The sequence below is a fragment of the Sorex fumeus genome, unplaced genomic scaffold (assembly GCF_029834395.1).
Source record: "Sorex fumeus unplaced genomic scaffold, SorFum_2.1 ptg000006l, whole genome shotgun sequence".
NCBI classification, from domain to species: Eukaryota; Metazoa; Chordata; class Mammalia; order Eulipotyphla; family Soricidae; genus Sorex; species Sorex fumeus.
The window spans coordinates 21,921,018-21,943,033 of NW_026606063.1; the positions used below are offsets into that span (position 1 = coordinate 21,921,018).

The 22,016-nt window shown below is 37.5% G+C and overlaps 1 protein-coding gene across 1 annotated transcript in view; it reads left to right on the forward strand.

The window, feature by feature from the left end:
* The window catches only part of NBAS (NBAS subunit of NRZ tethering complex), a 389,024-nt gene that overhangs the window by 153,283 nt on the left and 213,725 nt on the right, over positions 1 to 22,016 (forward strand). Inside the window, exons 26-27 of the mRNA XM_056124489.1 lie at positions 12,342 to 12,475; positions 19,357 to 19,419. Coding sequence (XP_055980464.1) covers positions 12,342 to 12,475; positions 19,357 to 19,419 — 197 coding nt within the window. The remainder of the gene's footprint in view (positions 1 to 12,341; positions 12,476 to 19,356; positions 19,420 to 22,016) is intronic.

The window sequence follows — 22,016 nt, forward strand, 5'->3', positions numbered from 1 at the left end:
ATTTGAGGACCTTCTTTCAGTATAGTTCATTTTGCTTAATGCAAGTTTCCAAGAACTTTGTCCAGGATGTGGAGGAGTTACTATAATTTGAGACTGTATTATCATGATAGAATGAAACTGTTGCTCAGATAATTTGATACGTATTTGGGGCTTCTGAAGGGTTGTCCCTCAAAATGTAATTATTGAATGACAGGAGAGATAGTACAGAATTTAGGGTGTTTGCTTGCATGCAGCCAGCCTGGGTTCAGTCCCCAGTGGCCCAGATAGTCTCTCAAGCCCTCCTGCAGTGATCCTGGAGCTCAGAGCCAAGAGGAAGCCCCAAGCACTACCAGATGTGGCACCAAAAAAAAAAAAAAAAGCTATCATTGGCTATTTAAAAATCTTTCATCTTCTCACAGACAGTTTCCACTTAGTTTTAAATTTGGGGGTGATTTACTGTGAGCCCAGGGTAGATTGCTTATGGTAGCAGAATACTACGTAAGAAGCAGGATGGATTGAATATGAATATTTTATAAGATAGAAAGAAGTGACTTTAAATTCTATTCAGTAATGTTGTTTGTGATATTTCTTCCTCACAGAGTCTTGTAAATCCTTTGTATATTGTCAGCTTTTTGCTGTTTTTACTTGGCAATTTAATATATGCCTTTTGAATAAAACATATAGCCATTTGCCTTCCTTGAAATTATGTCAACATGAAAGCAGAGGTGTTTCGAGGTTTCTCCTTTCCAGTCCAACTTCTATATTTCTATCAGTATTGTTTCACAGCACAGATCTGATCCTGACACTGTCTATGAAAATCCTCCTGTGGTTTATGGTGGACCACATTGGCTGTATGGCCCGCGCAGGGGCTCTCTGGAGTGACTGTCAGGTTCTGGGGGTCTCCTTCCAGTCTCCTCTTCAGCTCTGTGTGTCTCTGTCAAGGCACTATATCACTCACACAGCGTTGCTTGCCTCCTTGCCTTGTCAAGTCTTTTGTGCTTCTTTATTGCCTTAATAAGCAATTTCCTTAATTTGGATGGTTACCCTTTCTCCTTGGCTGGAACGATAGCACAGCAGGTAGGGCGTTTGCCTTGCATGCAGCCGACCAGGGTTTGATTCCTCCACCCATCTCGGAGAGCCAGGCAAGCTACCGAGAGTATCTTTTCCACATGGCAAAACCTGGCAAGCTACTTGTGACGTATTCAATATAACAAAAAAACGGTAACAACAAGTCTCACAATTTGTTGTGAGACGTTACTGGTACCCGCTCGAGCAAATTGATGAACAACGGAAGTACAGTACAGTGCTACCCTTTTTCCCTACCAACCCCTAAATTCAGAAAATTTGTAAGAGAAGGGAAAAGAAGGGGGGAAAAACAGGGAAAGAGCAGAAAGCTTCTCATGGTATAAGAGGGGGTCTCCTATGCAGAATCTGCAGGATTCACTTCCATCTTTCCTTTTATAAATCCTTCAGGATCGTTGGGTCTAAGAGTCACTCTGCTATGAAACCTTCTATGATCTTTCTGTCCTAAAACGGTCTGTGTTTGCCTCTACAAAAAATCCCATATCATTCCACTGTGTTACAACTATTTGTTCCTGTTTATTTCCCACATATGTCTTCTGTTTCCCCGTATCCCTTTGTTGCTTGATACTAGCATGGTAGAAGGACAGGCTCAGAAATCAATGACTGAAGTTGGATTTCGTTATGTTCTTTAGATCACTTGATTCCGTATATTTGCTTTACTTGGATTGTTCTTGAACTGTTGCTTTGGTTTTACCTGACTGTTTAGAAAATGAACATATCTTGGATCTACCATGATTTGTGCACGAAGTATTTTTATTAATATGGTAGGAGTTACAATTTCTATATCAGACAGCTTTGCCTAAGTTGTGCTGCATTAACAGGTGGTCTTTAAATACTAGAGGACTACAAGAACAGACATTTATTTCTCCCAAGTGCCAAAAAGGCTATAGTTGGGCTTTTGCTGTGTTATTCTGTCTTTTCTAGGGGTTCAGATGGCCAGATTGTTTCCTTTTCTAATTTTGGCACAGGACAAAGAACAAGTAGGACCACACACAGTGACTCTTATATTTTAGTCCCAAATGTCTTGTTACTTCCTTTCTCATGCCACATGCCAATGGAAGTCCATCACCAAACCACATGTAAATGGGGCAGGAAAGAATAATCCTCGTAGGAAGAGAGGGACGAATAATCTTTTATAGTACAAAAACAATTTGGAGGCCAGCCGCACACGCTAGGGGAAAAGGCAGCTCAGATAGAAAAGGGAGCACCAAATAAAGGGTGTTGGGAGGATCCTTCCAGGATGGGAGATGCATGCTGAAAGTAGACTATAGACTGAACATGATTGCCACTCAATGCCTCTTTTGCAAACCACAGCACCCAAAAGGAGAGAGAGAACAAAAGGGAATGCCCTGCCACAGAGGCAGGGAGGGATACTGGTATCAGTGGTGGTGGAGCATGGGCACTGGTGGAGGGATCCATACTTGGTCATTGTATAATTGAATCCCAAGCACAAAATTTGTAAGTCTAGAACTGTACCTCATGGTGTTTCCCTAATAAAAATTAGAAACAAAACGAAACAAAACAAAAACCGTTACACAACCTGTTAGAGTTCTTAAAAAAAAACCTTTCATGTACTTGAATTATGTTGTTACATACCAGTTTAAGCACTCATCTTGATTTGAAACCTTTGCTATTTACTTTGCATTCTCCTTTTGAAATGAAGCTTGTGAAGAAACTTCAGTAAGGCTTGGGAGTAATAAGTCATATCCTCTGTTTCTGTGCTAATATTTGTTTCTTTTGTTTGTTTGTTTTTTCTTCTTTTTTGCCACACTCAGTGGTGTTCAGCATTTACTCCTAACTCTGTTTAGGGGTCACTTCTGGCAGAGCTTGGAGGACCATCTGTGGTACCAGATATTGAACTTGGCAAATGCCTTACCTGCTATACTATCTCTTTGACCCCATCATATTTTTAGTGTATCTGTGCATCAGAATTATGTATATTAAAGCTGTCCAGAATTCTAGAGTTAGCCTAAATATAATAAATTAGAATTTGAGGGGTAAGATCCTAAAATATGTAAAATATGTCTTCGATACTTTATCCATTGATTCTGTTGGAAAGCTATGTTTAAGAATAACCTCCTTAAATGCCCATTTCCTCTTTTAACAAGTGGAGACTTACTATATATCATAGTATCTTAGTTGTTAACTTTTTAGTTCTTCTCATAGTTCTTTTTCTTTTAAACCTTTATTAGATAGACACAGTAGCTACTTGGGATTGGTTTGTGATCTTGTAATCCCTTAAAGCAGTAGAGTTTAATACCAAGCTGGGGTAGAAGATTACATCTTTTTGTTTTTGCAAGGATGGGGGTAGTGGGCAGCCCACATCTGGCTGTCCTTAGGATTTACTCTTGGCTCTGCGCACAGGAAACATCCTTGGTGGGGCTCCGGAGACCTGATTACTGTGTATATAGAGAAGAGGAAATCTTTAGAAATAAAATTAATATGTAAGGACCTGTTAATAGATTTTTTCAATAAATGTATAGAATAAAAATCTTTCATTTCTTGTTGTGAAAGCAGCAAGAGAACAAGACTAACTGTAGTGGCATATACTTTGGATTCTGCTATGAGAATTTCTTTTTTATAGACTTTCAGACATAGAGGTTTACTATGAATTTGGAATTTGGATTAATTCTACTCTGTGGTCCTGATAAAATTGGATACAGGCTACTGCTACCTATTTTGCCTTATAATAGCACAAACAAAACCTCTGAGAAGGATTCACTTTCATCCAGACAATGTAAGATTCATGTCGATAAATCCCTGGTGACAAGAGCTTGCAACCCAATATTACTGAAACTAAAGTAAAATAATTCATGACTCAGCAGTGCATACTCTACCCCTCCAACTCTGTTTATTTTATTATCAGATAAAAGCTATAAAAATGAATATTAAAAAATTGAAGACATAGATAAGAAACACAGACGTGAAATGGGAAGAAAAAACTGAGAAAAGAAAGGATTTAAAAATAGTTACTTAGAGCTTCTAGAATTGGAATTTCAGTTAATGAAAGCAATGGATAAAGCTGACTGAAAAATATTAGGCATTTAAACAAAAGAGCTGGAAGACAATTTGATGAAACTATAATAAAGGGGGAAATATGAAAACTGTAGGGTTCAGAGGCATCAAGGTTGACTGTAGGTTTAACTTAAGACTGGTAAGAATTATAGGAAGAGATTCTAAATATAATAAAAGTAGGCAGTATTAAATGTTACGGTGGATATGTATTTTCTAAAATTAATGTGAAATAAATGAATTCAATATATTGAGGAGAATGAATAAAATATACTCATATTTGAGACACTCTAATTCAAGGATACTAAAGCATATTCTTTTATTTTCCAAGTAAAAACTGTTAGCTTGAAAGTAGACTTCTCAGTAGCAAGAATATGTTTCAGAAGACAATGAAGTAATGCATATTTTTTAAAAAGAATATTAATTTTTTTTAAAATACTGAAATTAGAAAAATTTATCTAAAGTTGTGATCACTGAGTCTCTCTCTCAGAGACCTTACTGGGAATTGGAACTTGAAGCATTTTGGGGTGTCAGAGGTCCTTCTTACTGCCCCAGTGAGTTCCTAGAACCAGGTCATCACAAAACACAGTAGTGCAAAGTGGATTGCATCTTCACATCGGTTCCAGCTTGTTTTCTCTTTGTTTAGGGTTTTGTCTTTCCTTTTCTTTTTTTAAATTTTATTTTATTGAATCACAGTGAGATACACAGTTACAAAGCTGTTCATTACTGGGTTTCAGTTATATTATGTTCCAACACCCGTCCCTTCACCAGTGTACATTTCCCACCACCAATGTCCCCAGTTTTCCTCCTGCTCTCCCTTCAACCCCTGCCTGCCTCTGTGACATGCACTTTCCTTCTTTCTCTCTCTCTCTTTCTCTCTCTCTCTCTCTCTCTTTCTCTCTCTTCCTCTCTCTCTCCCCACCCCCTACCCCCATTTGGGCATTCTGGTTTACAATACAGGAAAGTTGGTCATAAATGTCCCTTTGCCCACTTTCTACACTCAGTTCTTGTCCAGAGTCATTATTTTCTTACTGTTATAGCCATCCCTTCTCCATCCTAACTGCCCTTTGCCCCCCACACTTACTCTGCGTTGTGGGTTTTTTTTTGTTTATTTACATAAGACAGTTTATAATGCATTTAATTATTTGATTAGACAAAATATCTGAAGAGGAAATCAAAATGGTTGGGGAAAATCTGCTTTATAAATTCTTGCATTTTCTCAAATAGTTTGATAGTACAAAAATTAGCAATGTGCTACTAAATTTTATTTTATTTTATTTTTTTGACCTTTATAGATTTTATTTTTTTATTAAAAATTTGTTTTTAATAGTGAGACATCATGAGGTACAGTTGCAGACTGACACATTTTTGTGCTTGGGTTTCAATTATACAATGATCAAGTACCCATCCCTCCACCAGTACCCATTTCCCACCACCACGGATCCCAGTATCCCTCCCACCCCCCATCTCCCCCATCCGAGTGCTACTAAATTTTAAATGTCTTTTTTTATCTTATAACTTTATCTTATAAGTTTATTATTTTATAAGTCAATTATCTTATAACTGTCTTATAAGCTTTATCTTATAAGTTGTTTTTTTATTTATTTATTTTTTATTTATTGAATCACCGGGAGAACAGTAGCAAAGCCTTTCAGTTCAAGTCTCGATTGGTCATACAATGATCAAACACCCATCCCTTCAGCAGTGCACATTTTCCACCACCAAGAACCCCAGTATACCCCCTCTCCCATCCACCCCCTGCCTGTGTGGCAGATTTTCACTTTACTCTCTCTCTCTTTCTGTTGATCATATTCAATATTACAACAGAAGACCCAACATTGTTATTTGGAATTTTCCCCAACATTCAGACCTGCCACAAAGACATAATTAGAAAATTTGTTTTCTTTTGCTGATCATGAAGACCATATGATGTCGTGTGGCCACAACAGTGGTCATGCGAATTTGGATTTCTGACATTTTAGTAATAAACCTAGAGGGATTACTGCCAGGAGCCCTTGGGTTCCGAGATTGGTATTGGTGTGCCTTTGGGATCATGGTCGGTCAGAAGCCAGATGAGGCATTTGAGGGTGGGAACCCGGAGCATTGACATGGCAGGGAGCGGGGCCATTTCTGTCCGCATCCCATGAAACCCCATGTGCCTCATCCATGCAGTCTCATACCTGGCTGTTCATTATGCTCTAAAAGATGCAGGCCACCACGCTGCCACCTTAAAGGGGGACAGGTGAGGGACAGACACCCTTCCCCTCCCAGGGCAGCATAGCATCATAGTTAAATACAAAATCTAAATGTGTTTCGGTTGGGCATTCTCTTTTGCTCAGCTTTTCCTATCATCATTCAAGCCTGATTTTCAGGGAAAAATGCTATATCATTTGCTATCCATTGATCACTTTGCATATCAGGAAATGTCTGATTCAGAAAATAGTCCTGGTACCCGCATGCCAGAGCCATGCTTGTAGAAGCTCCTGGTCACCGGGATTCCATCTGGGGAAGGCAGGGAGACAGCACCTACCCCATCTGGGACTTCCTGGCGATATCGGCTTTGGCTGGGGCCCGGAACATTCTCCGGGAGCTGTGGGGCTCTTCAGCGGGTTTGTTTCTTCACTGCTGTGTGCTATAAGATGGCGCTGGGGGCAGACTGTGGTTGTTACTTCCAGAATCAGAGGTTGCCTGGGAAGGAATATTAATTTTTAACCCAAAAAATAATCATAGCCACATTTACTTCACGGTCACGGTCACGGTCCTCCCATTGTTCATCGATTTGCTTGAGCAGGCCCAGTAACTTCTCCATCATGAGACTTGTTGTTACTGTGTTTGGCATATTGAGTGCGTCATGGGGAGCTTGCCAGGCTTTGCTGTGCGGGTGAGATACTCTCGGTAGCTTGCCGGGCTCTCCGAGAGGGGCGGAGGAATCGAACTCGGGTTGGCCACTTTGGCTGTGTTCAAGGCAAACGCCCTACTGCTGTGCTATCGCTCTAGCCCAGCCACATTTACTTAGTGCTTTTATTTGCTAAATACTATTTTAAACATTATATATGTCTATATTAATTTAATTATTGCCACTCTAATATATAGCTGTCATAAATTATTTTAAAAATTGAAAGAAAGGCACAGATTAACTAGCTAATTAGGTTATAACATTAACATGGTTGTTGGTGATACTAGTGATTTAAGACTGGACAGTTTGACTTCAAAACCTTTTAGATACAACATCATCAATACAAAGAAAGGTTTGTTTTTATTTTTTATTTATTTATTTATTTTTTGCTTTTTGGGTCACACCTGGCCATGCACAGGGGTTAGTCCTGGGTCTTCACTCAGGTGCTCAGGAGACCATATGGGATGCTGGGAATTGAATGAACACGGGATGGTCACGTGCAAGGCAAATGCCCTACCTGCTGTACTATCACTCCAGCCCCCAATACAAAGAAAGTTTTATGCTCAAATGAGTGCATGAAAAAAGAGTATTTTTAGATAAATGAAAACCGTGAGAACTTACCATTTACAGACCTATCCTGAAAGAATTATTGAGGAGTATGCTTCAGGAAAAAGGAAACTGCCCCCCAAAGAAAGAAATATGAGAGAATTATTGAGAGTGATAAAAAATTATTGTGCCCTAGGGAACAATAAGTATAGAAAAAGTATAGAAAAAGTATTTGGCATATAAATCAGCAATGATGAGAAAATACCAGATGCATTAGTAGCAAGGTAGTCAGTTGCAAGTGGATATTCTGTGATTAGAGTTAAAGTGATTTAAGAACCTGCATTTTAAAGATCTTGGGCGATAATAAAACTCCAAATGTTGAAAAGTCAAGAGTGCCTTTTACTTTGTTTTTTATATTTTTATAAAATATTGCAATTTCTGCTGCCTGTCATTGAGTCACTACCAAAGTTACCCTGTTCTAATTTCCGAGTATGTGATGTTACTTTACCTGCCAAAGGGATTTTGCAATTAGGATTAAATTAGGGGTTTTGTCTTGATCATGGATTATCTGGTTGGATCCCACCTAACCATAGGTGTTTGTAAAAGCATCTGAGACTCTTTCCCAGTCACAGTCAGAGGGAGTATGACTTATCAGACTTATCAGACTTATCAGGGAGACAGAGAGGTAGAGAGGATCAGGCCAGGAAACAAATAGCTTGGATGGCTTCTGAAACTGTGTGAAAGCAAGAAAAGGATTATTTCCTAGAGTACCCAAAAGAAATGCAACTCTTCTAGGTCCTTTATTTTATCCTAGTGAGACCTCTGGGGGCTCTTGATTATAGGATCATAATTGATTAATTTGTAGTATCATTTATGGTTTTAATTTGTGGTTCCCTGTGTGGAAATTAATCGTTTCCAACTATATGTGTTGCAAATAATTCTTGCTCTCCTATTACCATTGTTTTACTAGTGAAGATGGCTTAATACATGGCATGAGCTGACTCAGGTTTGAAAAAGGCAGTTTTGTTTCCAGTCGTTATTTTTGAGGTGTACTTCAGAGGGTCTGGACAGGAAGTACTGGACGAGGGAATCTACTCAGCACTTTAAACACTTGATTGCAAAATCTTAGTCTTGCTTGTCTGCTTTTGGTCCACGCTCCTTAGGAAATTCAAAGCTACCCTGTTTAGTATGGTAGCTATTACCCACATGGTTATATTAATTAAAAATGCAGTAAAATTAGAAATTGAATTGCTCAGTGTTATTAGTTTTCTAAGTATGCATGTGTGCTATTTCAAGAGTTTAGTAATTATAATCAATGCTACAATAAATAGCTTGCCCAGTTGTATTTTTGTATTATTGGAGTAAATTCAAGATGTATTCCTACAAGGAAATACATCCGGGGTCCAGAGCAAGGATTATATTGGTATTGCCAAATTCCTCTCCAGAGACATTGTTTCAATTTATAGTCTTACATGCCCACAATGTATGAATGTATCTTTTTTTTTTTGCAGACATTTTCAGAATTTTGCAGGAAGAATTCATTGTCATATTTTAAAATTGTGTGATAGATAAAATATTTGTGTTTGTTTTTTTTTTTTTTTGTAATTTTATTGAATCACTGTGAGATAGTTACAAGCTTTCATGTTTGGTTTACAATCACACAATGATCAAACAACTGTCCTCCACCAGTGCATATTCCCCACCACCAATCTCCCCAGTATACCACCCCCTTCTATGCCCTCCCCCTGCTGCTATGGCAGACGATATTCCCCATACTCTCTCTCTACTTTTGGGCATTATGGTTTGCAGTATAGATACTGTGAGGTTATCATGTTTGGTCCTTTATCTACTTTCAGCACACATCTCTCATCCCTATTGATTCCTCCAGTCATCATTTTCTTAGTGATCCCTTCTCCATTTCAGCTGCCTTCTCCCCTTTGCTCATAATGCAGGCTCCCAGCTATGGAGCAATCTATCTGTTCCATGTATTTACTGTCCTTGGGTGTCAGTCTCATGTTATGTTATTTTATACTCAACAAATGAGTATAGTCCTTCTATGTCTGTCCCTCTCTTTCTGACTCATTTCACTTAGCATGGTATTCTCCATGTCTATCCATTTACAGGCAAATTTCATGACTTCATCTCTCCTAACAGCTGCATAGTATTCCATTGTGTAGACATACCAAAGTTTCTTTAACCAGTCATCTGTTCTAGGGCACTTGGGTTGTTTCCAGATTTTGGCTATTGTGAACAGTGCTGCAGTGAACATATAGGCACAGATGTCATTTCTACTTTGCTTTTTTGCATCCTCGGGATATATTCCCAGAAGTGGTATTGCGGGGTCATATGGACGCTCAATTTCTAGTTTTTGAAGGACTGTCCATATTGTTTTCCAGAAAGGCTGGACCAATCGGCATTCCCACCAACAGTGAAAGAGTGTCCCCTTTTCCCCACATCCACACCAGCACTGGTTGCTTTTGTTCTTTTGAATGTGTGTCAGTCTCTGTGGTGTGAGATGATATCTCACTGTTGTTTTGGTTTACATCTCCCTGATGATTACCGATGTGGAACAGAAAATATTTGTATTCTTAAAATTTGCACTTCCATTGGTTGAAGAGATAGTACAGAGGGTAGGGTGCTTGCCTTGTATACACCTGACCCACGTTTGGTCCCAGGCACCCTTATGCTCCCCTGAGCACGTCCAGGTGTAATTCCCGAGTGCAGGACCAGGAGTAAACCCTGAGCATCTCTGGATGTGACCAATAATTAAAAAAAAATCAACAACTTTTTTTCACTTTTATTTGTGAATTTTAACACATTCATGTCTGAGAAACACTTCCTTTTTGCTGAATTGGCTATTCCTGCTTTTGCCCCACTTTTTACTTGATGCCTTGATTAATTGCTTCCTACCCATTACATTTTTTTTTTCATTAACCGTGAGTTACAGAGTTACAAAGTTATTGATAATTGACTTTCAGGCATATAATATTCTGACATCTGAGTATCAGGCACACAATATCCTGCCATCAGTCCCTCCACCAGTGTCTCCAGTTTCCTTTGACTCCCCAGCCTCTATCATTGTCATGGTGGTTCCTTCCCTGACCTCCTCCTTCCCCTGTCCCATCCCAGTGGTGAGCTTCCTATTAACGATCGTTTCTCCTTTTCTTCATTACTATTTCTTTTGGTCATTGGTTATTTCCCTATTATGTTCCTTCATATCCTAAACATGAGTGAGATCATTCTGTGTCTATCCATCTCTCTCTTTGACTCATTTCACTCAGCATGATACTCTTGAGATCCATCTATGTGTTAGCAGATTGCACGACTTCATATTTTCTTATGGATAAGTAGTATTCCATTTTGTACGTGTACCATAGCGTTTTTATCCAGTTATCTGTTCTTGACTGTTCGGGTTGTTTTCAGATTTGGGCTATTATGAATTGTGCTGTAGTGAACATAGGAGAACAGGTATCGTTTCTGCATTGTGGTTTTGATATATATATTATATATTATATATATATATATATATTCGCAGGGTATAGTCCCAGCAGTGGAATTGCTAGGTCTCATAGAAGCTCAATTTCTATTTTTTTCTATTTTCTTTCTTTTCTTAATATCGTAAAGAATACTCAATTACTTTAGAAAACCTTGACTGTATTTTTTCAGGAAAATTAATTTCATTTGTCTACTGGGAAAAAAATCTTTGTTTGGCAGCATCTCCTTTCTGCTTGGTGAATTTTTACAAAAATGTTGAAAATCAGTGGATCTTTATTACATAAATTATATTAAGCATATTTTAAAAAAGTGCTCTAAGGGGATTGGGACCGTGGCCCCTTGAGCACATCTTGGGGTAGCCCTGAAGGTTCCCTGAGAGCCACCGGCAGTAGCCGTACCGGTCCTCCTATAGGTGTGACCCAATAGCCAGCAGCACACTGAACCCGAACATCATCACCAGCTGGGCTTGACTTTTCGAGCATCTGGCTAAGGAGGCTGCCTATCATGGGGGTGGCGAGGGCCTCTTCGGGACATTGGGAAGCCAATAAAAGAAAAAAAAATCCAATTTTATTTCTGCTTTCTATAGATACACGCATATGCTTTCTACATTTATTTATCTTTTAAACAGTACTTCTAGGAAGATAAAGCCTATTCCAGTTTTGTAGCTGAGAAAAACAGGCATAAATTTGTTATTTTCATATCCCAGAAATGTACTCCAAGAAAGGAAGCCTATGGTTTGCAGTTGAAAATTGTATCTGCTGTGTAGAAAAAATGACTAGAAATAGCCATTTTCTGTACCAGAAATATGGGATATGTTCTGTGATATGAATATTATTAGATTATAATGTGATTTCTTTCAAATAGAATGTCAGTACTGTTTAGTTAAATGACTAATATATAATGCATACTGAAAAATACTAGGTTCTAACATCTTTGAATATTAGTTAAGGGATTTTTATATATTTTTATAATTGAAGCACATAAAATTTGGCTTGAGGGATAGAAATGTTATTTTAAATGAATTGCCTTTTAAATTCATTGTGTTTCTTCTATGTACTTTATCTTGAATGGGTCATAAATTGAAGAATCTGTTTTTAGCAGATGCAGAGATTATGGGTACAAATTATCTTTTCTGGCTGATTCAGTAATTAAAATGTGATTCATTTAGAATTATTAAAGACCTTAAAAGTCTGTAAGCTAAAGAAAAATCAAGATTTGATTCTGCAGCTGATTTGCACTATTTAATATTCTATTGGGAGTAATACTGGGATATGGAAAAATTGACTGTAAATCTATTGACATTAAGTACAACATGCTCTGTTTTCTGCAGTTGCACCAAAGAATTATTCCTGACAACGACCAATTGATGGCAGTAGCATTAGAGTGCATCTATAGCTGTGAACGAAATGACCAGCTGTCTCTCTGCTATGACATCCTTGAATGTTTGCCTCAGAGAGGATATGGGTAAGAACCCTCAATGTAACATACTCTGTATCATCCTAACAGATAAATGGTAACTTCCTAAAATATTTTTATAGAGAATTTGGAATATGGAGCCTAAAGAAAAAAATGAAATTGTCTATAAACTTGTTGCCTAAATTTCTATTTTTTTCTATATATGTTTCACTGTATCTTTTCAATGGTGATTACTAATTATTCATCAAAGTGTAAATAAAAGTTACTACTATCATCACCTGTAATAAAGCAGTCTCTCTAAAGTAGTGATACCTCTTTTTGCTTTTTTTTTCAGTTTTACGCAAAGTATGTTTTACGTTTAAGAATTGTTTCATATTCTCCTTTGTTTATAGAAGTCACTTTAGTAATATAGGCATACACATAATTTTATTTTTCTTTTGGTTTTATTATATAATTGACATGCCTTATTGTATAAGTTCAGGGCGTACATTATAAGTTGATTTTCATGTAATGTGATTACTGCAGTAAATTTAGTTGACATTATCAAATATAGGTAGGAAAATGTCTCTTCCCGATCTTTTAGAATTTACTCTCAGCTGCAAATATATCATACTAGTAGGATCCTAACTATAGTCATTGTTTTTACATTATGTTACCAGGACTTTGTTTTGTTTTGTTTTGTTTTTGGGTCCGACCTGACTGTGCTCCTTGCTCAGGTGCCCGCATAATACAGTGCAAGGGATGGCAGCTGGATGGCAGTGGACAAGGAAGATATCTTGTCTGCTGTCCTACCTCTCTGGGTCTCATATCCCTAGAATTTATTTATCTTATAACAATGTTTATGATATTGATCACTTTCTTTCCTGCCCCTCCACCAGTAGCAAATATGCTCTGTTTTCTTGAGCTTGGTTGTTTTGAATTTTCTTCAATCTCACGAAATCGCACGATTGTATGATCGATCACTTCATCTGTGTGATTTTCACTGAGCAGAGTGTGCTCAGGGTTCATCTGCATTGTCACATGACAGGATTTTCTTGTTTCTGTGCTTAACATTTTATTGGGAGCGATAGTACAGTGGTAAGGCGTTTGCCTTGCGCGCAGCCAGCTCGGCCGAGCTGGGTTCGATTCCTCCGCCCTTCTGGGAGAGCCCGGCAAGCTACCGAGAGTATCTCGCCCGCTCGGCAAAGCCTGGCAAGCTCCCCGTGACGTATTCGATATGCCAAACACAGTAACAACAAGTCTCAAAATGGAGACGTTACTGGGCTTGCTCGAACAAATCGATGAACAACGGGCGGACAGTGTTTGTTTGTAATTTTTATATGTCTAGATAGATATCTATTATATTTCTACATATAATTTTATATCTTATCCATTGATGGACAGAGGATTTATCACCCACGTCTTAGGTGTTGTGAATAGTGAAGTAGTGAATGCAAGGGTGCGAGTATTTCTTTGCTGTGTTGGTTTTATTTTCTTCACGTATAGACCCAGAAGTAGATATGTGGTAGTTCCACTTTTAATTTTTTGAGGAGGGAATATAAGTGATTCTAACTATGCTGTGTTTTTGAAAATAAGTGACTTAAATAATTTAGATTATTTAGTTGTATCCAAATCAGATTCATACTTTCCTCTTAGAACGTCAAGCAGCGGTCCATCCTTGAGCCACTTTTCTAATGTAGTATATTTCAGAAATTTCGCATCTAGAGAAGTAAAGGTAAAGGTAAAGGCCCTCCCGTTGATCATCGATTTGCTCGAGCGGGCCCAGTAACGTCTCCATTGGAGACTTTGTTGTTACTGTGTTTGGCATATCGAATACTCTCGGTAGCTTGCCGGGCTCTCTGAATCTAGAGAAGTAAACGGCATATAAGTGAGTGCTGAATGTCAGACCTGTTTCTGAAGTGACTTCCGCTGAGTAGCATTGAAGTCTCTGTTCATCTGCTTCCTCATTTGCAAAATCACATACTTAGACAAGATCACCTTGTGTTCTGTTTTCTATCTCCCTTCCCCCCCATTCTCTCCCTTTTCTTTTCTCCCTTTCTTTTACATACTAAGAAAATTGTGAAATGAATGATAGAAATTAACAATTTTGTAGCCCATTGTGAAATAATTGTTTCATGCAATCATTAATGACAATGAGATTAGATAAAAATAAATGGGAGAAGAATATTTTATTGATACTAAAGTATATTATCTCAGCAACTGTTTATTTTTTTTATAACTTCCAAGTGGAAACCTTACCTTTGTTAAGTTGAAGTCTAGACAGCTTTCACCTTTACTCAGAGGTCAAATATAGTCTGATGGTTAACCTGACCATACAGATGTGTAAATGCAGTATGATGTGAAATTGTTTATTCTAAATCAAATCAGTTCTTTTCTCCAAACTTAGAAATACATGCAGGGAATCAGGCAACATATTAAATAAAGAGAAAAAAAGAGGCAAACAATAAGATAAATATAGACTATGAGACCATCTACTACCCAGTGGATCTAAAAGTCAGTGTCATGGTGAAACATCAAATTGGAGATGAATGGGAGATGGTGTTCTATAATTAAGGCAAAAAGGACATTGCTAGCATGGGAGACACTTTTATTTTAAGCCTGTCAAATGTCCTAAAAATGTAAAGCATCATGATACTTGGAAAAAGTTCCATTTACACATGGATTAATAAGATGATAATGCTTTTCCTTATGAGTTTGAAAGACATCATTCTTTTCTTCTTCAGTGCTGTTGTTCAATGCCATTTGGAATAACTATGACTTTATTTTCTTTCTGATATATTTTAGTATTTTCTCTTAATCTTTAATGTTCTGATATAGCATAAGAATGTCTTACTCTGAGTCTAAATTGCTTGTGTTTTAATTTGAAATTTTTTCTTATATATTTTCCTAAGTATATTTGTTTTCCTATGTGTATTTACTGTCCCTTTATTTTTCTTCCCCTTGGTAATTTTTCTTCCCCTTGGTAATTTATAAGTGATTTGGCATATTTCTTTGGTTTTCTTTTCTAATTCACATTTTGAATTTAAATGTTTATGTTGGCCTTTTTAAAATTCAAGTATTTTCTCTTGTTCACTTTAAAACCGAATAGCATCCTAATCTCTTTTTCACAAATGCACAAAAATCTGTGCTCTCTGTATTACCTCACCCCTTATAATAACCTTCAGAAAAATCTTATATTCTGTATGTTTGCCTCTCTGTCATAGAAACTTTCCTTTATGTCTCTAAATTCGTGTGTGTGCGTGCGCGCACGCACACACGATGGGATGGGGGAGGCGGGGTCTCACTCGGTTGTATTCGGGGCTTACTCCTAACTCTGAGCTCAGGACACTACTGGTGGGCTCAGAGGACCATAAAGGGGGCGGTGGAGATGGAACCTGGGTCAGCCCTGTGCCAGGCAAACACCTTATGAACTGTCTAAATTCTTGACCATCAGTTTCTGTCTAAAACTAAAATGATGCAAAGTCAGTGAAAGAGGATTCCTTTCCTTTATGGACCCTTTTGGTTAATTGCCTTTTATTTGTGTAATGAGATTGTCAGTCTCCTTTCAGTTTTGATTTCGGGGATAGGGTGATCTTATGTTGTCTATTATGTTACAGAAATGTTAGCAATTATTAACTGTTGAGCATTTGAATCTAATCATCAAGAAGGAATAAAAGCAGTTAGCCTTGTTAATTATAACGCTAATGGAGACAGTGGTGGAGAAGGATGCTAGAGAGTTCACAGTAGACTCTGCATCTGTTTGTTACTGCAGCAAGTGTAGAAACATTCTTGGTAAAAAGCAAGATGATCAAACAGGCATGCCTTTGGGAGTCACACGCTTCTGAGAACCTTAACCTACACTGGAAACCAGAACACTAGTATTTTAAGATTTTATTTTGTGATTTGCTCGAGCGGGCCCAGTAACGTCTCCATTGGAGACTTTGTTGTTACTGTGTCTGGCATATCGAATACTCTCGGTAGCTTGCCGGGCTCTCCGAGAGGGGTGGAGGAATCGAACTCAGGTCGGCCATGTTGGCCGCTCGTAAGGCAAACGCCCTACCCGCTGTGCTATCTCGTCAAGCTCTTGTTAAAAGACTTTAGACCTATGACTATATGGTGCCAGTAGTGAAATTGCTTTTCCTAGAGAGCAAGAGAGATAAGAGATCCAGAGGTATTATTAACCTTACCATCTACCTCAGGAAGCGGAAATGGGAAGGAGTCTTTTCCATGTACGACCCAGCTTGGAAGCAGATAGGTTCCTCTGTTTGCTTCTTGCCTCTTTTTTTTTTCCCTCTCTCTCTCTGAATGCAGTAGTCATAAGCATTGATTTCCACCTGATGTGTGTGACTTTAAAAAGTAAATGTATTAAATTTAGTTTTTCAATAATATCAAGTAAATAAAAATGATTAGTGGGGCTTATTTGCTAATTGATTGACAGTAATTTGTCTACCAAAAAAGGGATGTTATGCCATCAATAGAATTATACTTTTATAGTACTGATATTTTTATATAATAGTATTATAAAATTATAACATAACAATATTGATATGATATTGATATTTTAAATAAAAATGACATTAAAATGCACATTTCTTTTACAGAGACCTTGCAGCTAGGGAATTCGAATATTCATGTAGTTAGGAAATTAGTATATTCATTTTCTAAAAGTATGTAGGCCAAGAAAGGCCTCTTTTGTGTATGTCTGAAAGCTTTTTTGGGGATTCAGATAAATGATTTAACAATTTTTAGCAGATGAAAATTAGCTTTGATGCTCTTTTGTTATACTATTTATTAATGATTAGAATTCACATTCGTAATTTTCTAAATACTTTGTAATTATAAATTAGCACAGACCTAGAATGTAGGATTTCAAAATACTTTGTTATTTTCTTTGTTCTTTTTTTTTAAATTTTTTTTTCCCTTTTTTATTAGTGAAATACCATGAGGTACAGTTATAGGCTTACAAATTTTGTGCTTGGGTTTCAGTTATACAATGATCAAGTGCCCATCCCTCCACCAGTGCCCGTCATCCATCACCACGGGTCCCAGCATCCCCCCCACCCCCAGCCCCCCCTGTCCCATCCTGCCTCTGTGGCAGGGTATTCCCCCTTGTTCTCTCTCTCTTCTTTTGGTTATTCTCTTTGTTCTTTATGCCAGATCTGTCAATTTATTTTTGTGCAGTGATTATTTTTAGTGTTTAAATGGCTCTTATTTATCAAATGGTAAACTGCTTTTTCTCCATGTAGGAAGTGAACAATCATTTAATCTAATTAAAAAGTTTTTTTTTTAACCTAGGTAACACATTACATCTGGCTGAAAAAATATTTAGTTATTTAGGTTTGTGGACGTAGATCCATAAAGGAAAATACTATATTCTTAAAAATCAATGTTAATTTTACAGTTTCTTTCTTTTTAAAAAAATATCACGTTTTTAATTGAGTCACCATGAGATACACAGTTGCATGATGAGGTTTCAGTCATATACGATCCGACACCCATCCCTCCACCAGTTTCCATTTCCCACCACCAGTGACCATAGTTTCCTTCCCACTACCTGTCCAATTGTACAGTTTCCATGTTAAAAATATTATTCTTGCAGGATATTAGTGGATGTTAACTTTTAAAGGAAACACTTCAAGTGGCATATGTTCTAATTTATCATTATAGTTTTAAGGTCTAAAACTTGTTTTCAAACAGTATGATCTCTAAGCTGTACAGATTAATTGCTGCATAGATTTAAACTAGGACAGATAGTTTTAAAAATAAAGTTAGGCTTTCATATTAAAGTTAGTCTAATTTTAACTTTCCAAGTCTAGGTAAAAGCTCTTTATTTGATTTTCTTATTAATCAAAATCTTGCTGCAACTCCCCCGGGTTGTCAAATGGAAGGCACTAGGAAGTGTCAAGTGGCAATCATGGTTCTCAGGAGTGTCACCACCGTGGCTGGGACTGAGTTTCACGGGTAGGGGCATCTGCTGTAGCCCTTGCCAGATTTTCTGCTAAAACCATGTTTACTTGTATGATTATGTGTGAAACTGTATTTTCCCTGGCGACCACATGTCAAGTAGTGCTTTTGATCTTTTTCTCTTTCTTTTTCTCTTTCTTTTTCTCTTTCTTTCTTTCTTTCTTTCTTTCTTTCTTTCTTTCTTTCTTTCTTTCTTTCTTTCTTTCTTTTTTGTGGCCACACCTGACAGTGCTCAGGACTTACTCTTAGTTCTTCACTCTTCATACTTCTCTGGTGACTGTATGTGGTGCCAGGGATTGAACCCGGGTCAACTGCATGCAAGGCAGGTGTCTTGCCGGCTGTACTGCTGTTCTGGCCCACTTACGTTTTTTTTTTTTTTTCATGTAATGATTTCTTAGTCCCCGTGTACTTACATCCTTCAGAAATGATTTGCTTTTTATCTCTATATGATAGTTATATTTCCCTGTGGTCCCGTAATATTGAAGTGGAAGCAGCGGTATTGTTAACGTAAACAAGTCCTTTGGGTATATAAAATGCTGTGGGGCCACAGGTAGTGTGGACAGGGTTCAGCCTGCATGTGAGGCCTTGCATCCTAATCTGATTTTGTTGGTTAGAAGAACAAAACTAGTATTTTCCTGTTTGCTCCACTTTTTTTTTAAGGCTACGATTAATTTATGATTGTTTTTTTATAAGTTAACAGAAGTGAATTAGAAGTGTTTTTGAAAAGTACTTTTTAGAAAGCACACACCAAGCTAGTCTGTAGTAGAGAATATTATTCTATTCTAGATTTTTATCATAATATCTTGAATCATGAACGATGCTGGATGAGTTCAGGTTCTAAGACTGAAAATTTACCAAGAATGTAAAGTATGGTTACTCACTAAGTACAGGGCAAATGTTGTTTATTTTTTTTTCAGTTGAATTTTGTGTTTTCTGTAAAAATTTTTTGACTAAAACTGAATTTTCCTCCCTTCTTATGCCTTTAGTAACAAGACCGAGGTAACCACAGTGCTACATGACATGGTAGACCAGCTGGAGCAGATTCTCAGGTGAGAAAGATAAAGGTTTGTTGACTCTGTGCTGATGAGGCAGTTTGTCAGAGACTGACCACCTTAAATAAGTCTGGTAGTTATTTCCAGTTTGAACTCATATTTGTTTGGTTCTTATGGTAATGACTTTTCTTAACAGGCCATTTATTTGAACAGGATGGTAGAATAATAAGAATAACGACTTTGGTGACTAGTAGACCTGTGTTCAAATGCCAAGGTTGCCACTTGGCATTTGCTGTGTGCTATTGTTCTTATTTATCGACTTATCTAGCTCCTGTGTTTGGGAATTAACATTAGGTTAAGCATTTAACATTTTGATGCCAGCGTATTCTACCGGTGGCTCACCTGTGAATGTGGTTTGATTAACACATTTGCTGCGTTGGCATCAGCATCTTAAAGCCCCTCACATATTGTAGGAGAAAAAGAAATGTTTGTTCCTGTACTAGTTATTTCATCTATCAGCAAATAATGTTTACTAAACACAGGTTTTTTTGGTGGTTGTCCGGTACCTTTGATTAAGTACCTGGAATGTATAAAACTGCATTTCTCAGTGGTGGTACAATATCTTTAGTTGAATAGCTAAAATATATCAAAATGTAGTAGTGTACTTTATTGTCAAAATGAAACATTGTACTGGTTCTTGGGAAACTGAAATATTCTTGTTTGTTATTTAGAAAGTTTAATATTATTTGCTAGTTTTATTTATTTTTGGTTTTGGGGTGACACTCTGCAATGGTTAGGGATTACTCCTGGCTCTATGCTCAGAGATTACTCCAGGCACTTCTTGAGTGACCACATGGGGTACCAAGGATCCAACCTGGGTTGGCTGTGTGCAAGGCAAGCACCCTACCCTCTGTACTGTCACTCTGGCCTGCCTTGTTTCTATTTAATTTTTGTATGTATATACACAATGCTTGCATTTAATTTTGAAATATTTGTATTACATATTTAGTAATCAGGAAAAATAAACTGTTCTAATATAATGATAGAAAGTCATAGCACATTTGTGATAATATAAGAAATAAAATATAATTCTTTGGAGTAAATTAATTTGAATGAATAAATTGTAGTTTTATTCATTTTTATGTAGTTTAGTATGAAAGTACTTCAAGCTGGATTCTGTTTAATGAAACTTTTTTATATTGTACTATGTGAGTTAAATGAAGGATGAACTCTTTTTTTGGGGGGGGGGATGCTGCTAAAGTAGGTTTTTTTAAAAATTTTATTGAATCACTTTGAGATAGTTACAAGCTTTCATGTTTGGGTTACGATCACACAATGATCTAACACCCATCACTCCACCAGTGCACTTTCCCTACCAATCGTCCCGGTATACCCCCCCCCCCCCATTCCTACCCTCCCCCTGCCTCCACAATATTTCCCATAATCTCTCTCTACTTTTGGGCATTATGGTTTGCAATACAGACACTGTGAGGTTATCATGTTTGGTCCTTTATCTACTTTCTGCACACATCTCCCATCCTGACCGGTTCCTCCAGCCATCATTTTCTTAGTGATCCCTTCTGTATTTCAGCTGCCTTCTCCCCTTTGTTCATGAGGCAGGCTTCCAGTTATGGAGCAATCTACCTGTTCCGTGTATCTACTATCCTTAGGTGTCAGCCTCATGTTATGTTGTTTTATACTCCACAAATGAGTGCAGTCCTTCTATGTTTGTCCCTCTCTTTCTGACTCATTTCACTCAGCATGATACTCTCCATGTCTATCCATTTATAAGCAAATTTCATGACTTCATCTCTCCTGACAGCTGCATAGTATTCCATTGTGTACCAAAGTTTCTTTAACCGGTCATTTGTTCTAGGGCACTTGGGTTGTTTCCAGATTTTGGCTATTGCGAACAGTGCTGCAATGAACATGTAGGTACTGATATCAGAAGGATGAACTCTTTAATTTCCTCAAGAATCTTCTTATTGTGTAGATTGATTCTCATTATTTTGGGTTCTGAAAATTGTAGGTTTTTATTTGTTTACTTATTTATTTTTTGAGATTATACTCTACAGTGCTCAGGATTTATTTCTGGCTTTGTGCTCAGAGATTACTCCTAGTGGGCTCAGGGCACCATATGGGGTTCCATGGATTGAAGTGGGGTTGCTCTCATGCAAGGCAAGAGCCCTACCCACTGTGCTCTCTCTGTGTCCCGGTTTTTATATTCTTGAAAGAAACGTTTAATTAAATTAAACTTTCACTGTTATTGATTGACTTGTTTCTCTCCTTCTCAAACTTCTTCAGTAGCTGAGCAAAGTTTAGCCAGAACCCAGTATGTTATATCAACATTCATTCATCTGTCAGACTGTGCATGGTTACCTCCCTTCTTTTTGACTGAAATTGAGAAGAGATATTACAAAGAGATAGAGTCAAATAAGAACAGTTTATTTTACAGTTTATATGATTCTTAGTGTAATCATGGGTTCTTGTCAGATCCATTTTTGCCTGCCAGACCTTAAGGAAATAGTAACATACTGTGGGTTTCTGGATGATACTCAGGTCTTTCGTTGTTCAATTTATTTACTGATCTTTTAAAATAAGAATTTCTCATTTCTGTTTCACCTCAGATACCCTAGTAGTTGATTAAATGTTTG